Consider the following 23,267-nt stretch of genomic DNA (forward strand, 5'->3'; position numbering starts at 1 on the left):
TAACCCCTTTCCCGGAACCTATGAAAAAGTTCTCTAGATTGTGCTTGAAAGCCACTTGATGTATTATTTAATCGTTGTACTCTAAGAAATTGTCCATAAGGTAAAGAATTTTTTACGTGATTTGGATGATAGCTATTATAGTGTAACAAAGAGTTACTTGCAGTGGATTTACGGAAGACAGAAGTATGTATTTTATCATGTTCTACCTGAACTGACACATCTAGAAAATCTATAGTTTGGCCTCCAAAATGAGAGGTGAAAGACAGGCGGAGAAGTTGCTCCCCAATTATCCTACCAAACCCCATTGGTATTATTTACCAAAAATTCATAAGTCAATGACTTGCCCTCCAGGCAGACCGATCGTGTCTGGGATAGGGTCACTCACTGAGCCCCTATCCCAGTACATTGATTGGCTGTTACGCCCGATACTCGCAGATGTCCCTTCGTACCTTAAAGACACCAACTCATTTTTGAGACACATTCAAAATTTTGTCTGGCAGCCGGGGTTCTCCCTGGTGTCCTTAGATGTGGTCAGCCTGTACACCAACATCCCTCAAGATATGGGCGTGGACATGATTAGGAGAATCTTGCTCACCACTACAAAGAGTTCTGAATATGTTCAATTTGTGTGTGAGGGTCTCCAATTCATACTCACCCACAATGCCTTCATGTTCTTGGATGTTTGGTACAGGCAGACCTCAGGGACTGCCATGGGGACCCCGGTCGCATGTACTTTCGCCAATTTGTACATGGCGGTATTTGAAGAGGACTATATATACTCCTATAATAACATCTTTCTTAAACACATTAAATTATATATGAGGTACGTGGATGATGTGATCATGGTATGGGACGGCACGAAAGTGGAGTTTGAATTATTTGTCACTCACCTTAATAATACCAATTCAATGGGGATGTCTTTCACCTCTCATTTTGGAGGCCAAACTATAGATTTTCTAGATGTGTCAGTTCAGGTAGAACATGATAAAATACATACTTCTGTCTTCCGTAAATCCACTGCAAGTAACTCTTTGTTACACTATAATAGCTATCATCCAAATCACGTAAAAAATTCTTTACCTTATGGACAATTTCTTAGAGTACAACGATTAAATAATACATCAAGTGGCTTTCAAGCACAATCTAGAGAACTTTTTCATAGGTTCCGGGAAAGGGGTTACCCTGAAAATTTATTAAAATCTACCATTCAACGTGTTGATTCTAAAATTCACCAGAATGTAACTTCTCCTAATAATTCCCAACAGAGGTTCGCCTTCTGTTTCCAATACGGCCCGATGGATGACGCGATACGATCCACCATTCGCAGACATTGGCACGTTTTGGAGAGGGATGGCGACCTCTCCGCTAAAACCGCAGCAGGTCCGCTTATCTCTAATAGGCGAAGCACCAGAGTTAGGGACATTTTGGTCCGCAATAGAGTGACAAAGGATAAAAAAATCACCTGGTTAAACCAAACCATTCCACAAGGAAATTTCCGTTGTGGCCACTGTCCGTTCTGCCAATACCATATGACAGGGCAAATGGTAGAAATTGGTTCCATCTTACACAAGGTATGTCACTTCATTTCTTGCAAAACGGAATTCGTTGTTTATGCGTTGTTTTGCCCTTGTAAACGATTTTACGTAGGCAAAACTATACGCAAACTATATGTTCGATTCAGAGAACATTTTAAATCCGTGTCTACGGGCAAAGGAGTACCCAGACTCATAAGCCATATCAGAGAATGTCACCAGAGTGATCCGACAGTTCTCACCTTTGTGGGACTAGAGAAAGTAACTCCTACCCCTAGGGGAGGAGATTTGGGGAAAATCCTTTTGCAACAGGAAGCAAAATGGATCATGAGGACACGTGCTACGGGCCCTACTGGCTTTAATGATAGGACAGATATGTCCATCTTTTTATAATATTTCCCCAATGGTCTGACACTAATCCCCTGTTTAATCTGTGCCTTTTCGTGCTGTGATGAAATTGTCATTTTTCCTTGGTAAATTCTTGGTGGCTTTATTTATCTAAATAATGGGCTTCTACAAAAGAGGTAATTAGTTTAAGAGTTGGATTCACGCTCTCGTTCCCTGTCTGTCGTTTACTTTTTATTTGGCTTGTCTGTTTCACATTTAGGATTTGAATCCCCCTTGTATAGTTAGATTCTTGTACAATTAATAGGCGGATCCCCCGTCTTTAAACCTTGTATTCCTCACATAGGTGGACTTGCGAGTTTATAAATGATGAATTAGATCATTAATGTCGGCATGAGATCTTTTTTGTACTGAGATAACTTATAATCTGTTTCAATCTGCATTTTATCCACGCTATCATGGTTTTAATCTGCACCTTGATATTTTGCACCTTGTTCATCCGGAGGGTAGTGACGCCAGAGGGGAGGGGTTTTTACCTTATTTCTCCTGGCGGAACTTCCTCCTGATCATGGACCCGTAGAAGCGCTACCGTTCAGCGCGAAACGGCCGTTGTCCGTCTTGCCTCACACGCTCCTCACCTCCTACTCCCCCGTGCCGTGAACATGTACTGCTACAAGTTCTAAATAAAGAAGAATTATCCTCTCCAACTCCGGTGAGTGCTGCGTTCCTTTTTTCTTTTGAATTACCGCCAGCTCAATTACTTGCTTTCACACGCCAGCACCTCCGTTGGTAAGCACGCTGAATGCAGTGCATATGTCCGATTTGTCCTCTAGTTCAAGAGTGGTGCCACTTCACTTTTTTCTTATTTCTTTGGTTTGATATATATATATATACTTTTTGTTTCTCCAGCAATCATTCCAGTGGTAGAGTAAAATATACCTTTTATTTATCCATTAAAAAGTTCCAGATTTCTTCAGTAACAATATTGCATACATTCAATCCCTTATGGACGACATGTTTCGACACCACATGTGTCTTCCTCCAGGTCCAAATGAGTACTGAAATGTCAGTGGGTGCGAGAAAAAAAATTGCACAGCACATGGACCATGCGTGTACCATTCAATTTTTACACACCCATCTCATAGGAAACCTGACATTTCATCAGCCAAGTACAGTAAATTCACAGCGTAACTCATCAGAATAGAATAGATGTATACATAGAATAGATAGAAAGATGTCCGTGACCTATATAATTAGTGCAGTGCATGTATAGTTTAAAGTACATGTATTTGGTCTAAAAAATAAATTAACTAAAAGGAAAAAATGGCATGGGGTTCCCCTAATTTTTCTTAACCAGTTGAAGGAAAGCCGACAGCTGGGGCTGATGTTTATAGTCTGGGGAGGGGGTAATAAACATGATTTTTTCCCCGGCTATTAATATCAGCTCACAGATGTCTACGTGGCCTTTACTGGTTATTAACAAGGGGTAACCCCCCTCCTCAAAAACAAAACAAAACGTGCGGCCACCCTATAATTAATAGCCAGAAAAGGCTAGGCAGACAGCTGAGGGCTGATATTAATGGCATAGGAAGGGGCCATGGATATCGGCCCCCTCCCAGGCTAAGAACATCAGCCCCCAGCCACCCCCAGAAAGGGGGAATCCATTAGATACGCAAATTCTGGCGCTTAGCCTCTGCTTTTCCTACTTGCCCTGTCAGCTTTGACATCAAGCCCAGGGGTTAGTTAAGGCGAAGCATCCATAAGACACCCTATTACTAACCCCCACAGTCAAATGTAATAAAGACACAGACCTTTATTTGGAATGAAAACTCCCCAATCCTCTTTTAGCAATTTCTAAATGTAAAAATTAAAATAATAAAAGCTAATATTCCTCACCTGTCCGCGGATAATCCGTGTGTGATGCTGTCACTGGAATTCATAGCCGGTCAAAATTCTCACGATGGGAGCAATGAACTCCGGTGACCTTACTCATGTCAGCTCTATTTTTCTAGCTATACACTGCAAATTTTGCAAGTTTTCCCACCGACAAAGCTAACAGATCTGTGAGTGCCAGAATTCTTCCTGGCTGGTAGGTGATCAAATACTTATTTCATGCAATAAAATGCAATTTAATTATGCAAAAATCATACTTTGACTTTGTGACTTTCTGGTTTTTATTTTTAGATTCTGTCTCTCACAGTTGAAGTGTACCATGATAAAAATGACAGATCTCGCCATCCTTTGTAGGTGGGAAAACTTGCAAAATCAGCAGTGTATCAAATACTTATTTTCCCCACGGTATCTAACTAAGATTGGTTTTTATTAGTAAACCAGCTTGAAATGACAGAATTACTGTATGAAAAAGCTGAAGTTAAAAATGCATGTCGTATGGATGTTAGGTGAGAAAAATCGCATTGTCCTCGCATGACTCGTCCTACTTTTCAGGAACAACATTGGCCTAATTTTATTTATGCTGATGAGTGTGAGGCCTTAGGGAAGAGTCAGGCGGCCATATGGGTCGGACGAGGATCGCAACGCAGTGCATGGACTGTCCGTTAGTCAGGCGGCCATATGGGTCGGACGAGGATCGCAGCGCAGTGCATGGACTGGCCGTTAGTCAGGCGGCCATATGGGTCGGACGAGGATCGCAGCACAGTGCACGGACTGGCCGTTGGCTCTGCCAGCCCAAGCCTGACAGCTGCATAGTTATACGTGCTGTCACACTTGGGTCAGGGGACCCAACAGCCAGTCCGAGCATTGCGATGCAACCATCATCCGTGTTATACGGCCGTCTGACTCATCTCATACAGCTTTTTTTTTAATCTCTTATAGGTGTTGTCCACCTTTCTGAACAATTTATTTTTTCATTACTTAAATGTATTTTGGGCTAAAAATCATTTTTGCCATTGGCTTTCTTTCAAAAAATGTTTGCACCCTTCTCATTTGCAGGCTCTTTGTTTCTCTGCACAATCAGCTTTGACATGGTCTTTGGTAATAAATCAACTGAGAGGAGACAGATACAGGAAAGATATAAAAAAAAAGTTACAATCTCCCTGTCTGACCGTCATAGCGTGCTTACTGACAGATTCTTAGTTAGCTCATTCTGATACTAGCAATGTATAGTGCAGCACCGCCGCTATAGAAAGCAAAACGGGGCAACATTCTTAATAACCCCTAACTGCAAAAGTGATTATTAGCCCCAACTACATTTTTTTCCCCCAAAAAGTGGACGACCCTTTTAAAAAACCTGTTTATTTTCTATTAATTTTCACACATTGTGAGAGACTGGATTTTTTTGGCTGAATTGACATGTGATCTCTTCTGCCCCTTCATTTTCGTGATCGGTGTGTCTCAGCATCCACATCCCACTTATCAAAACTTTTCGGCTATGTGCCCACGTTGTGGAATCGTGTGCGGATTTTGCACTGCGTTTTACCTGCAGATTTCCCGCGGATTACTGCGGATTTTGTGCTGATTTCACCTGCGGTTTTACACCTCCGGATTCCTATTATGGAGCAGGTGTAAACCGCTGTGGAATCCGCACAAACAATTGACATGCTGCGGAAAATGCAACGCAGCGTTTCCGCGCGGTATTTTCTGCAGCATGGGCACTGCGGATTTGGTTTTCCATAGGTTTACATGGTACTGTAAACCGCATGGAAAACAGCTGCAAATCTGCAGCAAAATCCGCAACATGTGCACATAGCCTCAATACGTCACTATTAGGGTACTGTCACACTATACGATTTACCAACGATCACGACCAGCGATACGACCGGGCCGTGATCGTTGGTAAGTGGTTGTGTGGTCGCTGGGGAGCTGTCACACAGACAGCTCTCCAGCGACCAACGATGCCGAAGGCCCCGGGTAACCAGGGTAAACATCGGGTTACTAAGCGCAGGGCCGCGCTTAGTAACCCGATGTTTACCGTGGTTACCTGCGTAAAAGTAGAAAAAACAAACAGTACATACTCACATTCCGGTGTCTGTCCCCCGGCGTTCTGCTTCTTTCCACTGTGTCTGCGCCAGCCGGAAAGCACAGCGGTGACGTCACCGCTGTGCTCGCTTTCCGGCTGGCCGGCGCTCACACCGGAATGTAAGTATGTACTGTTTTTTTTTTTATAACTTTTACGCTGGTAACCACGGTAAACATCGGGTTACTAAGCGCGGCCCTGCGCTTAGTAACCCGATGTTTACCCTGGTTACAAGCGAACGCATCGCTGGATCGCTGTCACACACAACGATCCAGCGATGACAGCGGGAGATCCAGCGACGAAAGAAAGTTCCAAACGATCTGCTACGGCGTACGATTCTCAGCAGGGTCCCTGATCGCTGCTGCGTGTCAGACACTGCGATATCGTATGGATATTGCTGGAACGTCACGGATCGTACCGTCGTAGCGACAAAAGTGCCACTGTGTGACAGTACCCTTACGTGTTAAAAGTTTTTTTTTTAAAGTGTAATTTAACCTCATTAACTATAAAACTTGCTGCTACTTCTCTAAAGCTGAATGCAGCAATGCATGCTAAGCGATCGCTGTTTTTATTTATCTATATTTTTTCTATTGTAGGTTTCACATGAATTCCCGATAAATTTTAACCCATCCAACCCATTTTGTGCTGGTAAGAGTTTACGTAATTAGGGTTTTCTATTTATCTGGAAACAGGATTACAACGTGTGATCACATGGGAGTACTCACGCTGCAGGAGAATGGTTGAGCTTGATAAATAATGCCTTAGGACTTGTACGCAAAAAACGGATGTCTGAAAGAGAGCTATCCATGTTTTTCACAGCTAGCACTCATACCTAGAATAGGGGTCATTCACATGTGTGTGATTTTCCTCAGACTGACTGGTTCGTGCAAAATAGCAAAGACACGTCCAATGTTCATCCGAGTGTTGGATCCAAATTGGCAATGGAAGTTTGTGTCCATGAAAAAATTGGACAGCATTTCTCCTCATCTATCTTTAGTATATATATTTCTTGCAAAAAGGAGGAACGCAGCAGCACTCTGTAGCGACCAATACACATGCAAACACAAAGAATCCATCATAATTGCTGAGTAAACTGTAATAAAAAGTAAAAAACATTTTTATTTTTTTTTTAAAGTGAAGGTTCTTAGTGCATGAATTGGCCAATTCATGTGAGCCCATCAACCGCGACAAGGTGACACTTCTCCGATGGGTCCTATCCTATCATCTACTAAATGCATCTCTTGTGCTATAAAAGTCTACAGTGTGAATGGGCAAACATTACAAACTTGCACATTGAAGTAAGCTGCTAGGAACCAGAGTTGAGCCCTTTGCGTCTCCACTTCCTGAATGTAACTTGTGGCTGTTTTTGAGGCTCCATATTCTGTTCAGTTTATCTTTTTTGTACTAGATGGACTTTTATTCAACCTTATGAATTAGCGCACTCCACATGTGGCATAAAATTAACACCTCGGACATGACCACATGTCATTGTCTCGATTTTATTTATTTAATAGAGTGAAATCCACAATATAGACACAGAAGTAAAGGGGTGAAATCTGTGACATTTACACACAGATTTTTGCGGTGTTGATCCCATGCCACTAATCCACAGCGGTTTACGGCATGATGTGGGGAATTTATCAAGACTGGAGTTTCATGTACTGGTTTTGACCCGAAAGAAATGTACCGTAATTCTTTGCCAGCTATGCGTTGGCGAACATTTCAGCTACAGTTTTATCCACTTGCTGCCTCGTATAGAGTTGTGTCGGTTGTTGGTCTTCCCCTTTTCGCTAAGCTTCAGCCAGACGGTGATAAATTCCCCCTAATTATTTGTAGATGGTTGTTTTGAAAATCCTATCCTGCTCTAACCCAAAAAATGAGTGCAGAAAATGCGGATTCTTCTATCTGCTGCAGCAGCATGCTCTCTACACCAGGGAAATGCCATAGATTTTTACTATGGATTTAACCCCTGCATGTTTGCCACCTAGTCTGAAGGAGCCGGTGTGATCTATGCAACAACGTCTGTTACAGGATTCTAGTCACTAATTACCTATGTGTACGCCTAGTCTTTTTAATGAGTTGGGTTTTTTTAGCAGAAACTGACCAGTACCTCCAAGTTCTTGAGGGTTTTTGAAATTTTGAGGATAATTTTGAAGTTTCTGTTCAGGTTCTGCTCCAAAAAGTCCTGAAAAAAAACAACTTTGTGCACGTAACCATACACACATGGATGTATTGGTAACATGGCGCAGGGTGGTAGCTGTGGGCAAGGCACTCACCCGAGGTACCATAGCACGTTACATGAAAGTCCTGGCTGGGTGTGTGGACTCATGCTGTGAGGGCATTACACCCGTGTAGGCCGCAGATAACCGTTGTTGTGGGTTTGCCAGGATCAGATGTTTTACAGTTCAATGAGGGAGACAACCATTCAAAAATAAATGCTTTACTAAATGGCAGCTTGATAAGGCTTATATCCAAGGGATAGCGGGTTCAAAGTCTTATGAATGTGTGAAAAATGCCTCAGGTTGCTAAGGAAACAGTTTCCTTCCTTACTAGTATACTCCAGGGATCTCTGTGTCCACTGTTTCTCTCTATCTTGCCAACAACTCTGCTTTAACGCTACAGAACGCTCATCAACAAGTCTCCTTCACTTGCTCAGTGGTTCCGCATCCTATTTCTTCCACTGCTGGCACTCTGGAACATCCTCTTGGGACCCTTCACTGGTTCATCGTGCTCAGTCCTGTTTAGGCCCACTGCTCCTCAGTGTTAAGGCCCCGTCTCACTTAGCGATTTACCAACGATCACGACCAGCGATATGACCTGGCCGTGATCGTTGGTAAGTCGCTGTGTGGTCGCTGGGGAGCTGTCACACAGACCGCTCTCCCCAGCGACCAACGATCAGGGGAACGACTTCGGCATCGTTGAAACTGTCTTCAACGATGCCGAAGTCCCCCTGCAGCACCCGGGTAACCAGGGTAAACATCGGGTTACTAAGCGCAGGGCCGCGCTTAGTAACCCGATGTTTACCCTGGTTACCAAAAAAAACAAACAGTACATACTCGCCTTTCGGTGTCCAGGTCCCTTGCCGTCTGCTTCCTGCTCTGACTGAGCCGCCGTACAGTGAGAGCAGAGCGCAGCGGTGACGTCACTGCTGTGCTCTCACTTCTCACTGTACGGCCGGGAGTCAGTGAGAGCAGGAAGCAGACGGCAAGGGACCTGACGGACATCAGAAGGCGAGTATGTACTGTTTGTTTTTTTTTACATTTACGCTGGTAACCAGGGTAAACATCGGGTTACTAAGCGCGGCCCTGCGCTTAGTAACCCGATGTTTACCCTGGTTACCAGTGAAGACATCGCTGGATCGGTGTCACACACACCGATTCAGCAATGTCAGCGGGGCCTCAACGACCAAAAAAAGGTCCAGGCCATTCCGACACGACCAGCGATCTCGCAGCAGGGGCCTGATCGCTGGTACGTGTCACACATAGCGAGATCGCTATGGAGGTCGCTGTTGCGTCACAAAACTTGTGACTCAGCAGCGATCTCGCTAGCGATCTCGCTATGTGAGACGGGGGCTTTACAAGCCCAAGGTGTTGTAGCTAGGTGTCCTCTTCTAATCCCTTCTCCAGAAGGCCACTCTGTCTATCTCTTAGTCACTTATCTTCAGGATCTCGCTATCCCTCCTGTTTGGTCTCTTTTCATTTAGCATCACCCTAGTAGGAAGCACTGCTCACTCTGCGTTCCAGACCATATCTGTCTCCCTAGCAGGAAGCAGACACTTTTCCCTTAACACTTGTCCCTCCCACTGTGGGCTAGTCCCAACTATTAACACTTAACTTACCCTATATTCAACTACATATATTACACTTTACACTATGCAAACATTACAATACAATTCACATGACACAATATAATACACAATAAAACTTGTTTCTTCAAGGGGGAAATGCAATCAGCCTGTCCATGCCTTTAGATAGTCTCCATACCCTGGTACAGGTGGACAAGCAGTGGTGTGCTCTATATGTTATCACATTGTTACTCGGCCTTAGATTAGCGCTGCAGTTTTTGGAGCCCAAGCCTGAAGTGGATTTAGCTGGAAGACGTCCTGGTTTTTTATCTCCCATTCCTTTTGAATCCAATTCTCGCTTTGGCCAAAAAACTGCCGTGGTGTGTGAAACCATGATAATATTTAATTGTGCAGTGTCTCTGTACAATATCATGTTCACATTTCATCTCTCCTATGATTGCAGGTATTGAAGGCATTGTAGATGCATATCGTAAATGCCTCCCTCAAGTAAAACTATTTGGACCCACCAACTTTTCTCCAATCATCAATCATGTGGCCAGATTTGCTGCGGCTGCTTCCCAACAACAGACCGCCTCTGTAAGTGTGGTGCGGGGAACATGCAGCCCTCTGTCTTGTATTGTGCGTCAGGCCTGTCATTTCTATTTCTTCTCACACCTCTCACTAATATCCATAATTTCCCATGCTGCATTGCTCTGGTTTTTAATGATATTGAGTGTAATTGATGCAAGCAGAAACAGAGGGACCCTACTGATCACTGGGGTCTGTGTTCCGTTATGTGTCCGTCGTTAGAACGGAAGAAAAAACACATCATCCAGAACGTTTTTCGTTCTAAATACTGACACATAAGAGAACTCAGATGGACCCTGATAATAATCTGTGGGGCCCCTCTGCTTTCATTTGGACTAGTTATGCAACAAATCCATCTTGGCCATTAAAGGGGTTGTCCACTACTCGAACAACCCCTCCTTCATCTATATGTTTAAAAGCTGATACTCCCTTGCCATGCCAGTGTGGTTCCTGCGCTGTCGGCATTCGCTCTCCCCCGGGCTCCCGTGCGTTTGATGTGATACGTGACACTGGCGTATGAATTGAACATGAAGAGGAAGTCCAGGCTGCGGCTGTTCTCCGACTTCCTCATGATCAGCTCAACAGAAGGCGGAGACAGTGTTGATTGGGCGTCGGGGTCACATGTCACAACTAGTGATGAGCGAGTATGCTTGTTACTCGAGTTTCTCCGAGCATGCTCAGGTGGTCTCCAAGTATTTTGGCTTGCTCGGAGATTTAGTTTGTGTTGGCACAGCTGCATGATTTGTGGCTGCCAAACAGCTTGAATACATGTGGGGATTCCCTAACAAACAAGCAACCCCCACATATATTCAAGCTGTGTAGCAGCCTCAAATCATGCAGCTGCGTTGACATAAACTAAATCTCCGAGCACGGCAAAATACTCGGAGGTCACCCGAGCATGCTCGGGAACACTCGAGTAACGTCCATACTCGCTCATCGGGGAGACCAAGTGCCAACACTGTAGGAACACTGTCGGCACGAGAGGTGAGTATAGGTTTTTTAATTTAACAGGGCCAATATTTGGGAATGGAAGGTGTCTTCAAGTCGTGGACAACTTCTTTAATCCATTTGCCTGTTCTTCAAAATGGAACGGAGACATGAAATGTCCAAATGGAAGTGTGAACGTAGCCTAATCTTACATTGGATACAGTTTCCGAATTCAAAGTGTTTGGTCTCTATAACATCACACAATAAATCCAATATGTAAAGATTGATAATCTTTATTTTCTTTATTCCTCCAGGCCTTTGCCTATTTGCCCAATTTGACTCAAAATGTTCTGTTTTGATACATCTTTAGATAAGTCTCCAAATGTTTTCCTCTATTTATGATATCTGGTCCCCTGTACTAATTCTCCTACTAAGGCTATGTTCACACATTCAGTATTTGGTCAGTATTTCACATCAGTATCTGTAAGCCAAAACCAGGAGTGGGTGATAGATGCAGAAGTGGTGACGTGTTTCTATTATACTTTTCCTCTGACTGTTCCTCTCCTGGTCTTACAAATACGGATGTAAAATACTGACCAAATACTGAACATGTGAGCGTGGTCTAATGCCTGGATTCTCATACTTATGACTTGTGTCTCATGTCTCTGTGCATTCAGGATGAACTGTATTTCACATTTGTAAATCTGACATTATGTATTTCACAGCAATACTTTGTGCTCATGATTATAACTGATGGGGTGATAACGGATCTTGATCAGACTCGACACGCCATTGTAAATGCCGCCAAACTCCCAATGTCTATCATCATAATTGGTGTTGGCGGTGCGGACTTTAGTGCCATGGAATTTTTGGATGGAGACAACGGAGGACTACGATCACCTACTGGAGAGATGGCTATAAGAGACATCGTACAATTTGTGCCTTTCAGGAAGTTTGCACAGGTTTGTCTATTGTCTAAAAGTGTAATGACCTTAAGGCTAAATTGATACCATGCACCTGTTATCTGTGTGACATCTGATTCTCTGAATATATAGTTATCTCCCCTTTCCCCATACCTAAATTATGGGACATACCTTCTATTTCCTGGGTCTCCCTTTCTGGCATGAAGGATCCTGTTTTACATGCTGGGCAGGAGAATGTACAGTATCGGCAGCAGATCTGTATGATGTGTGAATACAGTTGCTACAATACTACCATATACCTTCTATTGGGTAGGAATTATGGGAACTGTAGTCCTTCACATTGGTGATGCCATCTACAGCAAATCCTGGTAGTATCAAAAATGAAGGTGCAGCACAGAGTCAGGCGAGATGCTAAAAGTTAAAAATAATTCTTAAATTTCTCAGTTTTGCTATCATAATCAGCAGAACCTTCACACAGATTCAGGTGCTATCCTCTACTTTTAGGGTATGTGTCCACGTTCAGGATTGCATCAGGATTTGGTCAGGATTTTTCATCAGTATTTGTAAGCCAAAACCAGGAGTGATAAATGCAAAAGTGGAGCATATGTTTCTATTATACTTTTCCTCTAATTGTTCCACTCCTGGTTTTGGCTTACAAATACTGATGAAAAATCCTGACCAAATCCTGATGCAATCCTGAACGTGGACACATACCCTTAGAAGCCCAGAAAACTTTTTTTATAGGGTAGTTCCATGTCAAGTGATCCAATTTTGAACATTTTTTTCACTTAATGTCTTTGGATTTTTTTTTTCTTTTCTTTTTTTTTTGCAAGTGCTACATTAGTGAATTAAAAAAAAAAAGGTTTGCATTTTTATCTTCATTAGTTAATTTTTTTTTTACAGATTTCTAAAGTTTTGAAAACCTGAATTTTGAGCTTGTATGACACTTTTTTTTCATATCTCGGGTTAGAAATAAGATAAAAAGTTAGAGGTACTGTTTTGTTTAGAACGGTACAGGCTTTAATTTGATATGTCACAACATTGTTTGTTGATATTTTGTTTTTGATGCAAAATTTTGAAAAAAAACTTATACAATTTTAAAAACAGGCATATGTGTTACTTGAATTCTTGTACAAATGTATCCAAGAATTCAAAAATATGATCCCAAGGAGAGCAGAGCTTAAGTGTGATTTTCTAAATAAAGTCTCTTCCGAATCAGGTTTAATACTAAAGTAAAAGAAGCAATATTAAATATTTAAACATACAGTTGTGAAAGTGTTTGCCCCCTTCCTGATTTCCTATTCTTTTGCATGTTTGTCACACTTAAATGTTTCAGATCACCAAACAAATTTATATATTAGACAAAGATAACACTAGTAAACACAAAATGCAGTTTTTAAATGAAGGTCTTTATTATTAATGGAAAAAGAAATCCAAACCTACAGTGCCCTGTGTGAAAAAGTGATTGCCACCCCCCTTCCTCTTTAAAGGTAAATTACCTTATATACTCGAGTATAAGCCGACCCGAGTATAAGCCGAGGCACCTAATTTTGCAACGGAAAACTGGGTAAGCTTATTGACTCAAGTATAAGCCAGGTATGCATTGTCTCCTCATCCCTGTCCTGCTATGCGTGGCTCCCCCGGTCATTGTATGCATGGCTCACCACCCCCCCGTCCCATCGTTGAAAGCATGGCTCACCCTCCCTCCGTCCTACTCACCCTCCTCACGACGTCACTGCATGTCCGTTGTCCAGGCATGGCAGCTCTCCTGTGCTGAGCGGTCACATGGTACCGCTCATTAAGGTAATGAATATGCGCTCCACGCCTATGGGAGTGGAGACGCGTGCATATTCATTACCTTAATGAGCGGTACCACATGACCGCTCATCGCAGGAAGAGCTGCTGGGACAACAGAGATGCAGGGACGGAGATGCAGCGGCGGCGCAAGGAGGGGGAGTATGATGTCTTCTGGAAGCCGGCAGCTGTCACTGTGCCACAGCCGCCGGCTCCTGCCGCTGCTCTGCCACTCCCCCTACCCCGCCGGCTTTCTGGAGAATGACTCGTGTATAAGCCGAGGGGGGCGTTTTCAGCACAAAAAATGTGCTGAAAATCTCGGCTTATACACGAGTATGTACGGTAACTGTGGTTTATCACATCTTTGTGGAAGCTGAGTTCAAATTCCCTAGCCGCACCTAGGCCTGATTACTGCTACACATGTTCTCAATCAAGAAATCACTTAAATAGTACCTGACTGACAAAGTGAAGTAGTAAACCACAGGATCCTCAAAGGCTAGATATCATGCCTCGATCCAAAGACCTTCTGGAACAAATTGCAAACAAATTAATTGAGATCCATCAGTTTGGAAAAGGTTATCAAGTCACTTCTAAAGCTTTGGGACTCCAGCAAACTGCAGTGAGAGCCATTATCTACAAATGGTCAACGTTCATGACTCCACCATAAGGCCGGAGTCACACACAATGTATAAAAATACGGTCCGTTTTTGATCGCCGAGATACGCAGAAAATTTCCTGAACAGTGATCCATATTCAATGCAAGGATGCGATTTTTTTCTCCAAAAATTTTCCGTGTGTCGTCCATATGGCATCCGTATGGCACCCGTATGGCGAGATTTTCTCGCCGGCTTGCAAAATGGACATAAAATGGATCCATGGCCTCAAATATTCGGAAAAACATATATACAGTCTATATATACATATAGCGCTAGATAGTAAAAGCCGGCAATTGAATTACCGGCTTTTCTGCTATCTCCTTCCCAAACCCGACAGGATATGAGACATGGTTTACATACAGTAAACCATCTCATATCCCTTCTTTTATTACATATTCCTCACTAGTAATGTTAGAAGTGTCTGTGTGCAAAATTTGGGAGCTCTAGCTGTTAAAATAAAGGGTTAAATCACGGAAAAAAATGCCATGGGCTCCCGCACAATTTTCTCTGCCAGAGTGGGAAAGCCAGTGACTGAGGGCAGATATTAATAGCCTAGGGAGGTACCATGGTTATTTGTCCCAGCTGGCTGAAAACATCTGCCCCCAGCCACCCCAGAAAAGGCACATCTGGAAGATGCACCTATTCTGGCACTTGGCCACTCTCTTCCCACTCCCCTGTAGCGGTGGGATATGGGGTAATAAGGGGTTAACGCCACCTTGCTATTGTAAGGTGACATTAAGCCAGGTTAATAATGGAGAGGCATCAATAAGACACCTATCCATTATTAATCCAATAGTAGTAAATGGTTAATAAAGCACACACACATAAGGAAAAAAGTATTTTAATTAAATAAATACACAGGGTGTCGTAATAGTTTATTAAACGCTCAATCCAATTGAAGACCCTTGTCACCTGAAACAAAGTTAAAATAAAAAAACAACAATATCCCATACCTTCCGTCATTACAGTCAAGTGCTACCTGATATTATATTATCTCTTGTAATATTTTATGTTGCTTTTCTTGATGTCAACAGTTCCATAAAGTAATTTTTTTTTCTTGTCCTCTTTCCTTAGGCTCCAAAGGAGGCCCTTGCACAAAGCGTCTTGGCCGAGGTCCCACAACAAGTCGTCTCTTATTTTAGTACATACAAACTCAAGCCACCAAATGACCCCGCTGCAAAGTGAAGACGCCACCCTGACCTTAACCTGTAGATTATACAATTATACTGTTCTGTATATTATAATATTGTAATGTGCTAAGAAGCCACAGAAAGTTACAACTCTTATCCTGTAAGTTTTACCTATCTGCCGACTGTCACAATATCACAGACTTGTTTTTATCCTTTTTTATGACAGCTTATGTGCCTTCCTGGAGCTGCCAGGTCATCCACGGTGACAGGCTTATTATATGTAAGGCTCGCTGATGGATCTGTAGTACATCTGGGAAATGCGGAGTATAATATGGGACTGTAATTGGACAGATCTTTATTCATCTCCCATGGTTTAGCATTTCAACATATATTGAACTAGACAGTCCAACAGAAAATGGAAAACCCAAGAGACTCCTCTTAATTCAGGGATAAGTTTGAACTGTCTCTTACTGTCTGCTGAGCAGCAGAATTTACCATTTATCATAATGATCTGATATCAAGGTAAAAGATGATGTTTATGAAAATATAAAACTCCAAAAAATGCATTGCAGTAGGCGTAGGGGCTCATCCAGACGTCAATTTTTCAAGTACAAGTTCTGTGCGTGTTTCTTACGGATAGACGTTGTTCATAACTAGTCTACGGGGCTGTTCACATGTCCGTGTATTTTTGTTTGCCGAGTGGTCTGCACCAAAACAGAGACTTGTCTGATTTCAATCCAAGTCATGGATCAAACCCGCCAATGCAAGTCTATGGTTCCGTGAAAAAATTGGACAGCGCATTGATACCATCCACGTCATATATTTTTCATGCGCGAAAAATTGGTGAAACCGATTGCAACAACTGACACACTGACCAAATTCTGCTGAAAATTGGATCAAAAACACTAATGAAACTCAACAGGTTTTTCGCGTATAATAATAATCTTTTTCTATAGCGCTAACATATTCCGCAGCGCTTTACAGTTTGCACACATTATCATCTCTGCCTATGAGAAATTACTGACATCTGAATAAGACCGAAGGGTAGAGAAACTAACTTTAATATGAGTTCTGTTGGAGTTTTGGGGAATGTTATGGAATCGCCCCACTCCTCCACTATGCCTCACCCACTTAAAAAAAAAGGAACATGGAGAGTAGCAAAGTATTGAGAAAAGCTAAGCATTTTTTTTTCACCTGTCATGTGCCAAAATTTGCTGGTTTTTTTTGGCAGACCTTGTTAGATTCCCCACTTCTTTTTTCATTTTTACTGGAATATTGTAATGTTTTTATATATTTATATTGTAAGTTAGTTGAAAAGAGTTATAGCTGATAGAGGGCATACTGTGATATAGGTGCTAGCTGTAAAGGGAATCTGTCACCAGGTTTTTGCTATGTAATCTGAGAGCAGCATGATGTCTGGGCTTACACCCCGATTCCAGGGATGTCACTTACTAGGCTGTGTGTTGCTGCTTCAATAAAATCAGTGTTTTATCAGCAGGAGATTATCACTGCAGGACTATGTGTCTCATATCTCCTATTCAACTGCTCTGTATAGCCCCATCCACACCACTGACTAGCAGGTTTCTGGCATTATACAGTGCACTCCAAAAAGCTGTCAATCAGTGATGTGGGCGGGGTTATACAGAGCTCAACATTCAGAGTGCTGCTAGACCTGCAGCAGGTAAAACAGTGATTTTATAAAAATAAGAGCATGCAGATTAGCAACTGACACGTCAATGGAATCAGGGTCTCTGTCCCTACTTCATGTTGCTCTTGGATTACATAGCAAAGCCTGCTGATAAATTCCTTTTAAAGGAGCACTCTGAACAGAGCAGGATTTTATATTTTGATTTTTTTGTATAATTCTGTTATACAGTTATTAAAGGATATGGACACAATTATTTTTGTTTTTTACTTAACTGCATGCATTTGGGGCTAAAAATACATTTTTGGAAATGGGGTGTCATTAAAAATTAGCATATTCAATTGTCCAAATGAACAGAAAAACATGTACTATTCTTTCACTATTTTCCACTGGCATTATTAAAACTTAGATATTATATCGAATCGATTGTGATATTGCCAAAATGAAAAATCCTTAATATGTGGGTTTGGAAATATTGCTGTCAAAGGCTATGCGCCTGCAGTTTTAGAGCAGAAATTAAGTGGAAACGCCTCAAATTCTCCTACAAGTCTCAAAACTCCTCCAAATCTTTGATTTTCTGCTCCAAAATCTCAGCAAAAAGAGCCTCCATGTACACATAGCCAAAATCCGAGTACTATTCGTCGGTTTTTAAAATCAGACATTTCGGCTTCATCAGGGGTACAGGAATGGATATCCCTGATGAAGCCATGCTGAAACATTTTGGAGTGATGTATATGGCAGATACACCATCAATGCAACTTTTTTCCTGCAGTAGGAGAAGGGAGGAATAGTCTTCACAATTAGATAGCAATGCTAGGTTTTAATAATTTTTAAATTAGGATTGAAAAATTGTCATTCTTTTTCTGTCCATTTGGACAATTGTATATTCGTCTTTTATACTCTACCACAATTCCATGGTCCGAATTCTATTATTATTATTATTATTATTATTGCATCATTAGAAATATTGCCTCATTTCGCTTTTCAGGCTTTTTGTTTCCTTGCACATTGCTGGCTGCATAGAAAATGCCTGCCAATAATGGAAATGAATATGTATGGAACCACAATTCTTTTAATCAGAGTTTCCTCTTAAGTGCCTTTCCATAAAAGTGGAGCAGTTCCTATTAATATGGAAAAAGTGCTAATATATTAGTGTAATGGACTAAAATATTTCACCTGCAGCCCCTTGCCACGTCCATCATCCTAGTATTATCTGATACACGTGTTTGTCACGGTTTGAGGTCGTCCATTACCTGTAATGAATGTATGGGTAAGAAGTGCCCGGCGTGGCAGCGTGTGGATAATGATGTTCCTTTGTGAGTGAAGGATAAAAGGTCTTTGATCTTGGAGAAGGCATCGGCATCCAATGCTTAGTAATAAAGATGATGAATGGTAACGATGGGGCTGTAGGAACAGGACGTGGGCTCCATGCCAGGCAGAAGTCATTGAGAAGGCAAAAGCAACAGAAATCTCAGAGACCTGAAGAAAGAAGCTAACAGAAGCCGAAACGGACGACACATACAGGGAAACGCAAGTGGCCCATTCTCTCAACATTTCTGTAAGCCTTTATGTATCTGATACCTGCAGCCATATGGGATGGCACAATATTCAGTAGATTATACCACGGCACAATGGATGTTGCGCTGTTAAAACTAAAAATGAAATGATACTGAAATTCCTGCAAAAGTTTTCCTAGGGATAAACAAATGCTCCATGTCTAATGTGATAGTGCTGAAGTTTGCGTGCACACTTGCTGATTCTTTTTTTTTTTTTTTTCTATTGTACCAATGTATTGAAGATAAAAAAAAAAGGCAAGCGAAAAACAATTGGGCAACTTTGTGATAGGTCTTAATTTGAAATACCAAAACAACAAAAAACACAAGTTTTCCTATGCAGGTCTTCATGGTAACAGACCACAAGCTTACAACTATATTCTGCTACATCTGTTCCCTACTTACTGCTAGCTTGATAGAGAGGAGCAAAGAGTTTTGCCTGACCCTGGCCCTGTGGTAATGGACTACTGGTCACTAGGTCAGACCTCTACGAACCTCCTCCTCACTCCTGCCTTCTTCGGCTCCTCTTCTGGTTGTGTGGTTCAGCCCATCGTCATCATTGTGGAATGCAGGACCGATGACGTTGCACCGGACCTACTGATCAGAAGAGGCATTGGGGATGCTGACAGATGGGAGGATGTTCACCGGGTCTTGGTCCGGTGGCCTTTGATTACCGATGTGATTGCTGTACCAAGACCCTGTCAATCATTTTGCACAACTCTACTTCTCACTGTAGTATTTGCTAACATACATTACCTTCATTTTTGGTATTAGATGCATTTGCATCATAAGTTGACTGTAGTTTCATTTTCCATCATTTCACTGACTAGTCTACGCTTAGATATATAGCGTGAAGAATATTGGAGACATAATTCCATGTCAATCATCTGTATCGTAGTTGGCATAGAATTGTAAAAACTCCTTCAGCACATGCTGTGGTAACATGACACATGGCCAGCTTCAAACAAAGGGATTCATACCCCCACACTAGCTAGCTGTTATGCAACCTTCTACAGGAAGACCCCTGTGGATCTAAGCAATGTGGCCTGAGTCCTTTGTTCAGCCAGCTAGGAATTCATAAAGGAGTTATGGAAAAACTATACGTCCTAGCTGTACATCGTGTATATTTCCGAGATCCCCAGAACAGGGCAAGCGCCGGCCTGGGTCTCAAGTCATTCTAACACTCATGGGAAAGGAGATACATAGAACAGCCAGTAGCAGCTGTGGAGCAAAACTGTATTTAGTTTCTGAGTAGCAGGGGTCCGGTCGGATCTGATGGCTGCCCTAGGACCACCCAGAAAGGAGTTATATTTCATAGGTTTTGGGAGCTTTATCTCCATACCTCCAGGAGAGGAGATTTAGGTTCAGCCCAGAGGGTTAAATGCCTGTGTGAAGCATATCCTATTGCTTTTTCTCTGGGAGGTTGCGAGGACACATCGTATAAGGAGAGGTCACATACAAAGGGGACCACAAACCTCCCATGTGGCAGCCTCTCTCCCGCAAGCCAGACCTTTCATCTAACTGGTAACTGACCATATGTTCTGCTTATACCTTTTGTCCTATCACTATTGTATCTGCATATCTGATCATTGTATAGGTATAACCATTGTGTATATATAGGTATTGTCTAATGTACCCTTAAGGTGATTAAATATATAATTTAACATTGGACTGCTCTTTTGTCTCGATCCACGAATCTATACATTCATTTCTCGGCCTAACCTCACATGCTACTGGGGGCTGGCTTCTGGCCCGATATAACCCTGTTAACAGACCAGGCATATATCGAACGAGGAACTGGTGGCAGTCCTCAGGCTGATAAGGTTCTGTTTCAATAGTGCTAGTGAAAGGGGCCTTTCAGCCTGTCAGGGTTGTGGGCGAATGTGGTACCACGTCAGTGACTCTGTGGGCCACCTTCTCTCACTCCCTGTGCCTCCATGTACCTGTGTGGACAGTTGGGTGTCAGTGTAAAACTGTGCCAAGGGGACCTTACGTGTCCCAAGCGGGTGCTGAATGTCACGATGTTACAAGTGGGAAGGCCTTACCACGTGACCCTGATGGTGTAATATTGACATCAGGCGAAGTGACGAGCTGTGGATCCTTCACGTTCATCACATATAGAAAATTTATTAAATAATTTTGCAGATTTCTCTTTAATGCGTTATCTGTTTATAGGGACAGTCATCTTCTCTGAATGTCTGTAAGTGAATTCACTTATGAAAATTCAATTAAAAGAAACCTGTCAAACTTTTATTCCCCTCCAAACCATGAATATGATTCCACAGCACTGTAGAAGATAAACCAATCTATCCCTTTATGGTACCAGAACACTGACAGCGAGAAATCATGTTTTGAATTGTTTGGAAGTTCATTGACACATGATGATGCACTTATTGCTTCTTAACCTCTACTGTGTGTCCAAACTAGCAGCATCCTCCAATGGCTAACTGACAGGTGATTGATAGGTCATTTGCTCTGGTACATGGACAATCAGCCAATTTAGAGAGAGGCTCAGAAGCTAGAAGTGTATTGTCACGCCCCAATTCATTTCCAGACACAACTTCAATATACAATTTCTCGCCACTGCAACATTGCTTTGGGGTCCTAAAGGGATTGACTGTCTTCTTTTATAAAAGGCTAGAGAATTATATTAATGGTTTTGAAGGATAAACATTCCTGATAAATTACTCTTCTACCTAAAAGGAAACTTCTCTAGGTCAATGTTGTGGGCATGTTAATTGTTATTATCTGAGGCCCATTTACAGGAAGAGCAAGGAGCAAGTGATTGGTGTAGCTGCAAGGCTGGCCTTGTAAGTGTAAGCAGGTTGCAAGATGCAGTAACGGGTCAGACGCAGAGCACGTGGGGTTTACTTTAACAGATATACTCTTCGCAGGGAGAAAATATAAGAAACATAAATGAACAAGGGGTTTGGAACTCATCAGGTGTAGGGGATAGGATAGAAAGTTCAAGTATGGCAAAACTTACCAGTCCGGCGACTTTAGAACGCAGTTTCTGAGCGGTGTACGTGGCGCATGAGAGGTCCGGTGTAGTTCTGGAGAAGATGGCGTCCTGGATCCTGGCGGCGGCGGTGAATCCTTGTGGTCCAGTCCACGATCAGCGGGTGTAGAAGCGGTGAGCAGGCAGAAACAGTACTTTATCTTGTCAGAGTCCAGGGACAGTAACTGGTTGGAAGCAGGTGCAATGGGAAAACACTCATGGCGGGTGTCCCGACTTCCCCAAAGATAAGTGCGTGCATCAACGCCCTGACTACGGGGCTTGTCAATCACGGTCAATGCTGACAGAGAACCGGATACGTCCTTGTCGGCAGTGTCTGGTCATGCCTCGCAGACCCGTCAGGTTGTGGTCTGCTTTGTCTGGAAGTCCAACAGTAAGAGCCCTGACACTGCCCTCCTGCGTGCCGTGTGTCCCCGCTCTGACTGCTTTCCCACGCGCTGCAGCTCTTTTAACTTAGCCGCGCCCCCTACACCTAGGTGCAAAGGTCGGTCTGGGGCTTTATGTTTTCCCCCATGCAACTTGGGTGACAGCCCCGACAGTTCCAGATCCGTCACGGAGTAGGTACGCCTGTCCGGGGCTTCTCCTTACATAAGAACAAGGGCAACTACATGGGTCCACTGCATCCTGATAGTGCATTTGTTTGGAGGCCTGGGCAGGTAAGTATCTCTGTCTTTTTGCTCATATTTTCTGAACTTTTGGAGGATCTCTAAATCCTCTTTTTGTGCTATATTTGACAACTAAGAAAATTGCCCAGTCTGACATCTTAACAAAAAATGTTTTCTCTTAATTTTAGTTCATATAGTAACTCCATATGCCATCTAGTAGCAAGATAATATGCATTATCCCAAAAAATACTTCCTGGAAAGGAATCTGTCAGCAAGTTTTTTGCTATGTGATCTGACAGCTCCTTCAAGTATGGACAGAGACCCCAATTCCAGAGATAAATCACTTGGTTTACTGGATGCAGCAGTTATGACAGCAGGGCAGGGACTAGATATTTTGTTATGGTGATTTATTCATAACCAGAACCATCATCAGTACGAAACCAAAATCCTCTTCAGTACATAAACAGAACACCAGAGCCATCACTAGTGCACAAATATGACACCAGAAACATCACAAGTAAACAACTAGTTCACTAAAACCATCATCAGTGCATGAATACAGCAACAGAACCACCATCAGTAGATACAGGTACATCTCACACAATTAGAATATCATCAAAAAGTTAATTAATTTAAGTTCTTAAAAAAAACAAAAAGTGAAACTCATATATTATATAGAGTCATTACAAACAGTGATCTATTTTAAGTGTTTATTTCTGTTAATATTGATGATTATGGCTTACAGCCAATGAAAACCCAAAAGTCATTATCTCAGTAAATTAGAATAATTAACATA

The 23,267-nt window shown here is 42.4% G+C and overlaps 1 protein-coding gene across 2 annotated transcripts in view; it reads left to right on the plus strand.

Moving 5' to 3' along the window:
- The window catches only part of CPNE3 (copine 3), a 106,799-nt gene extending 89,251 nt beyond the window's left edge, over positions 1 to 17,548 (plus strand). For both annotated transcript variants that reach the window (XM_077270780.1, XM_077270781.1), the window contains exons 13-16: positions 6,447 to 6,498; positions 10,098 to 10,231; positions 11,875 to 12,111; positions 15,597 to 17,548. In XM_077270780.1, coding sequence (XP_077126895.1) covers positions 6,447 to 6,498; positions 10,098 to 10,231; positions 11,875 to 12,111; positions 15,597 to 15,707 — 534 coding nt within the window. In that variant the 3' untranslated portion in view covers positions 15,708 to 17,548. The remainder of the gene's footprint in view (positions 1 to 6,446; positions 6,499 to 10,097; positions 10,232 to 11,874; positions 12,112 to 15,596) is intronic.
- The last annotated feature ends 5,719 nt before the right edge of the window (positions 17,549 to 23,267 follow it).

This window comes from Ranitomeya variabilis, chromosome 6 (assembly GCF_051348905.1).
Source record: "Ranitomeya variabilis isolate aRanVar5 chromosome 6, aRanVar5.hap1, whole genome shotgun sequence".
In the NCBI taxonomy this organism is placed as follows: Eukaryota; Metazoa; Chordata; class Amphibia; order Anura; family Dendrobatidae; genus Ranitomeya; species Ranitomeya variabilis.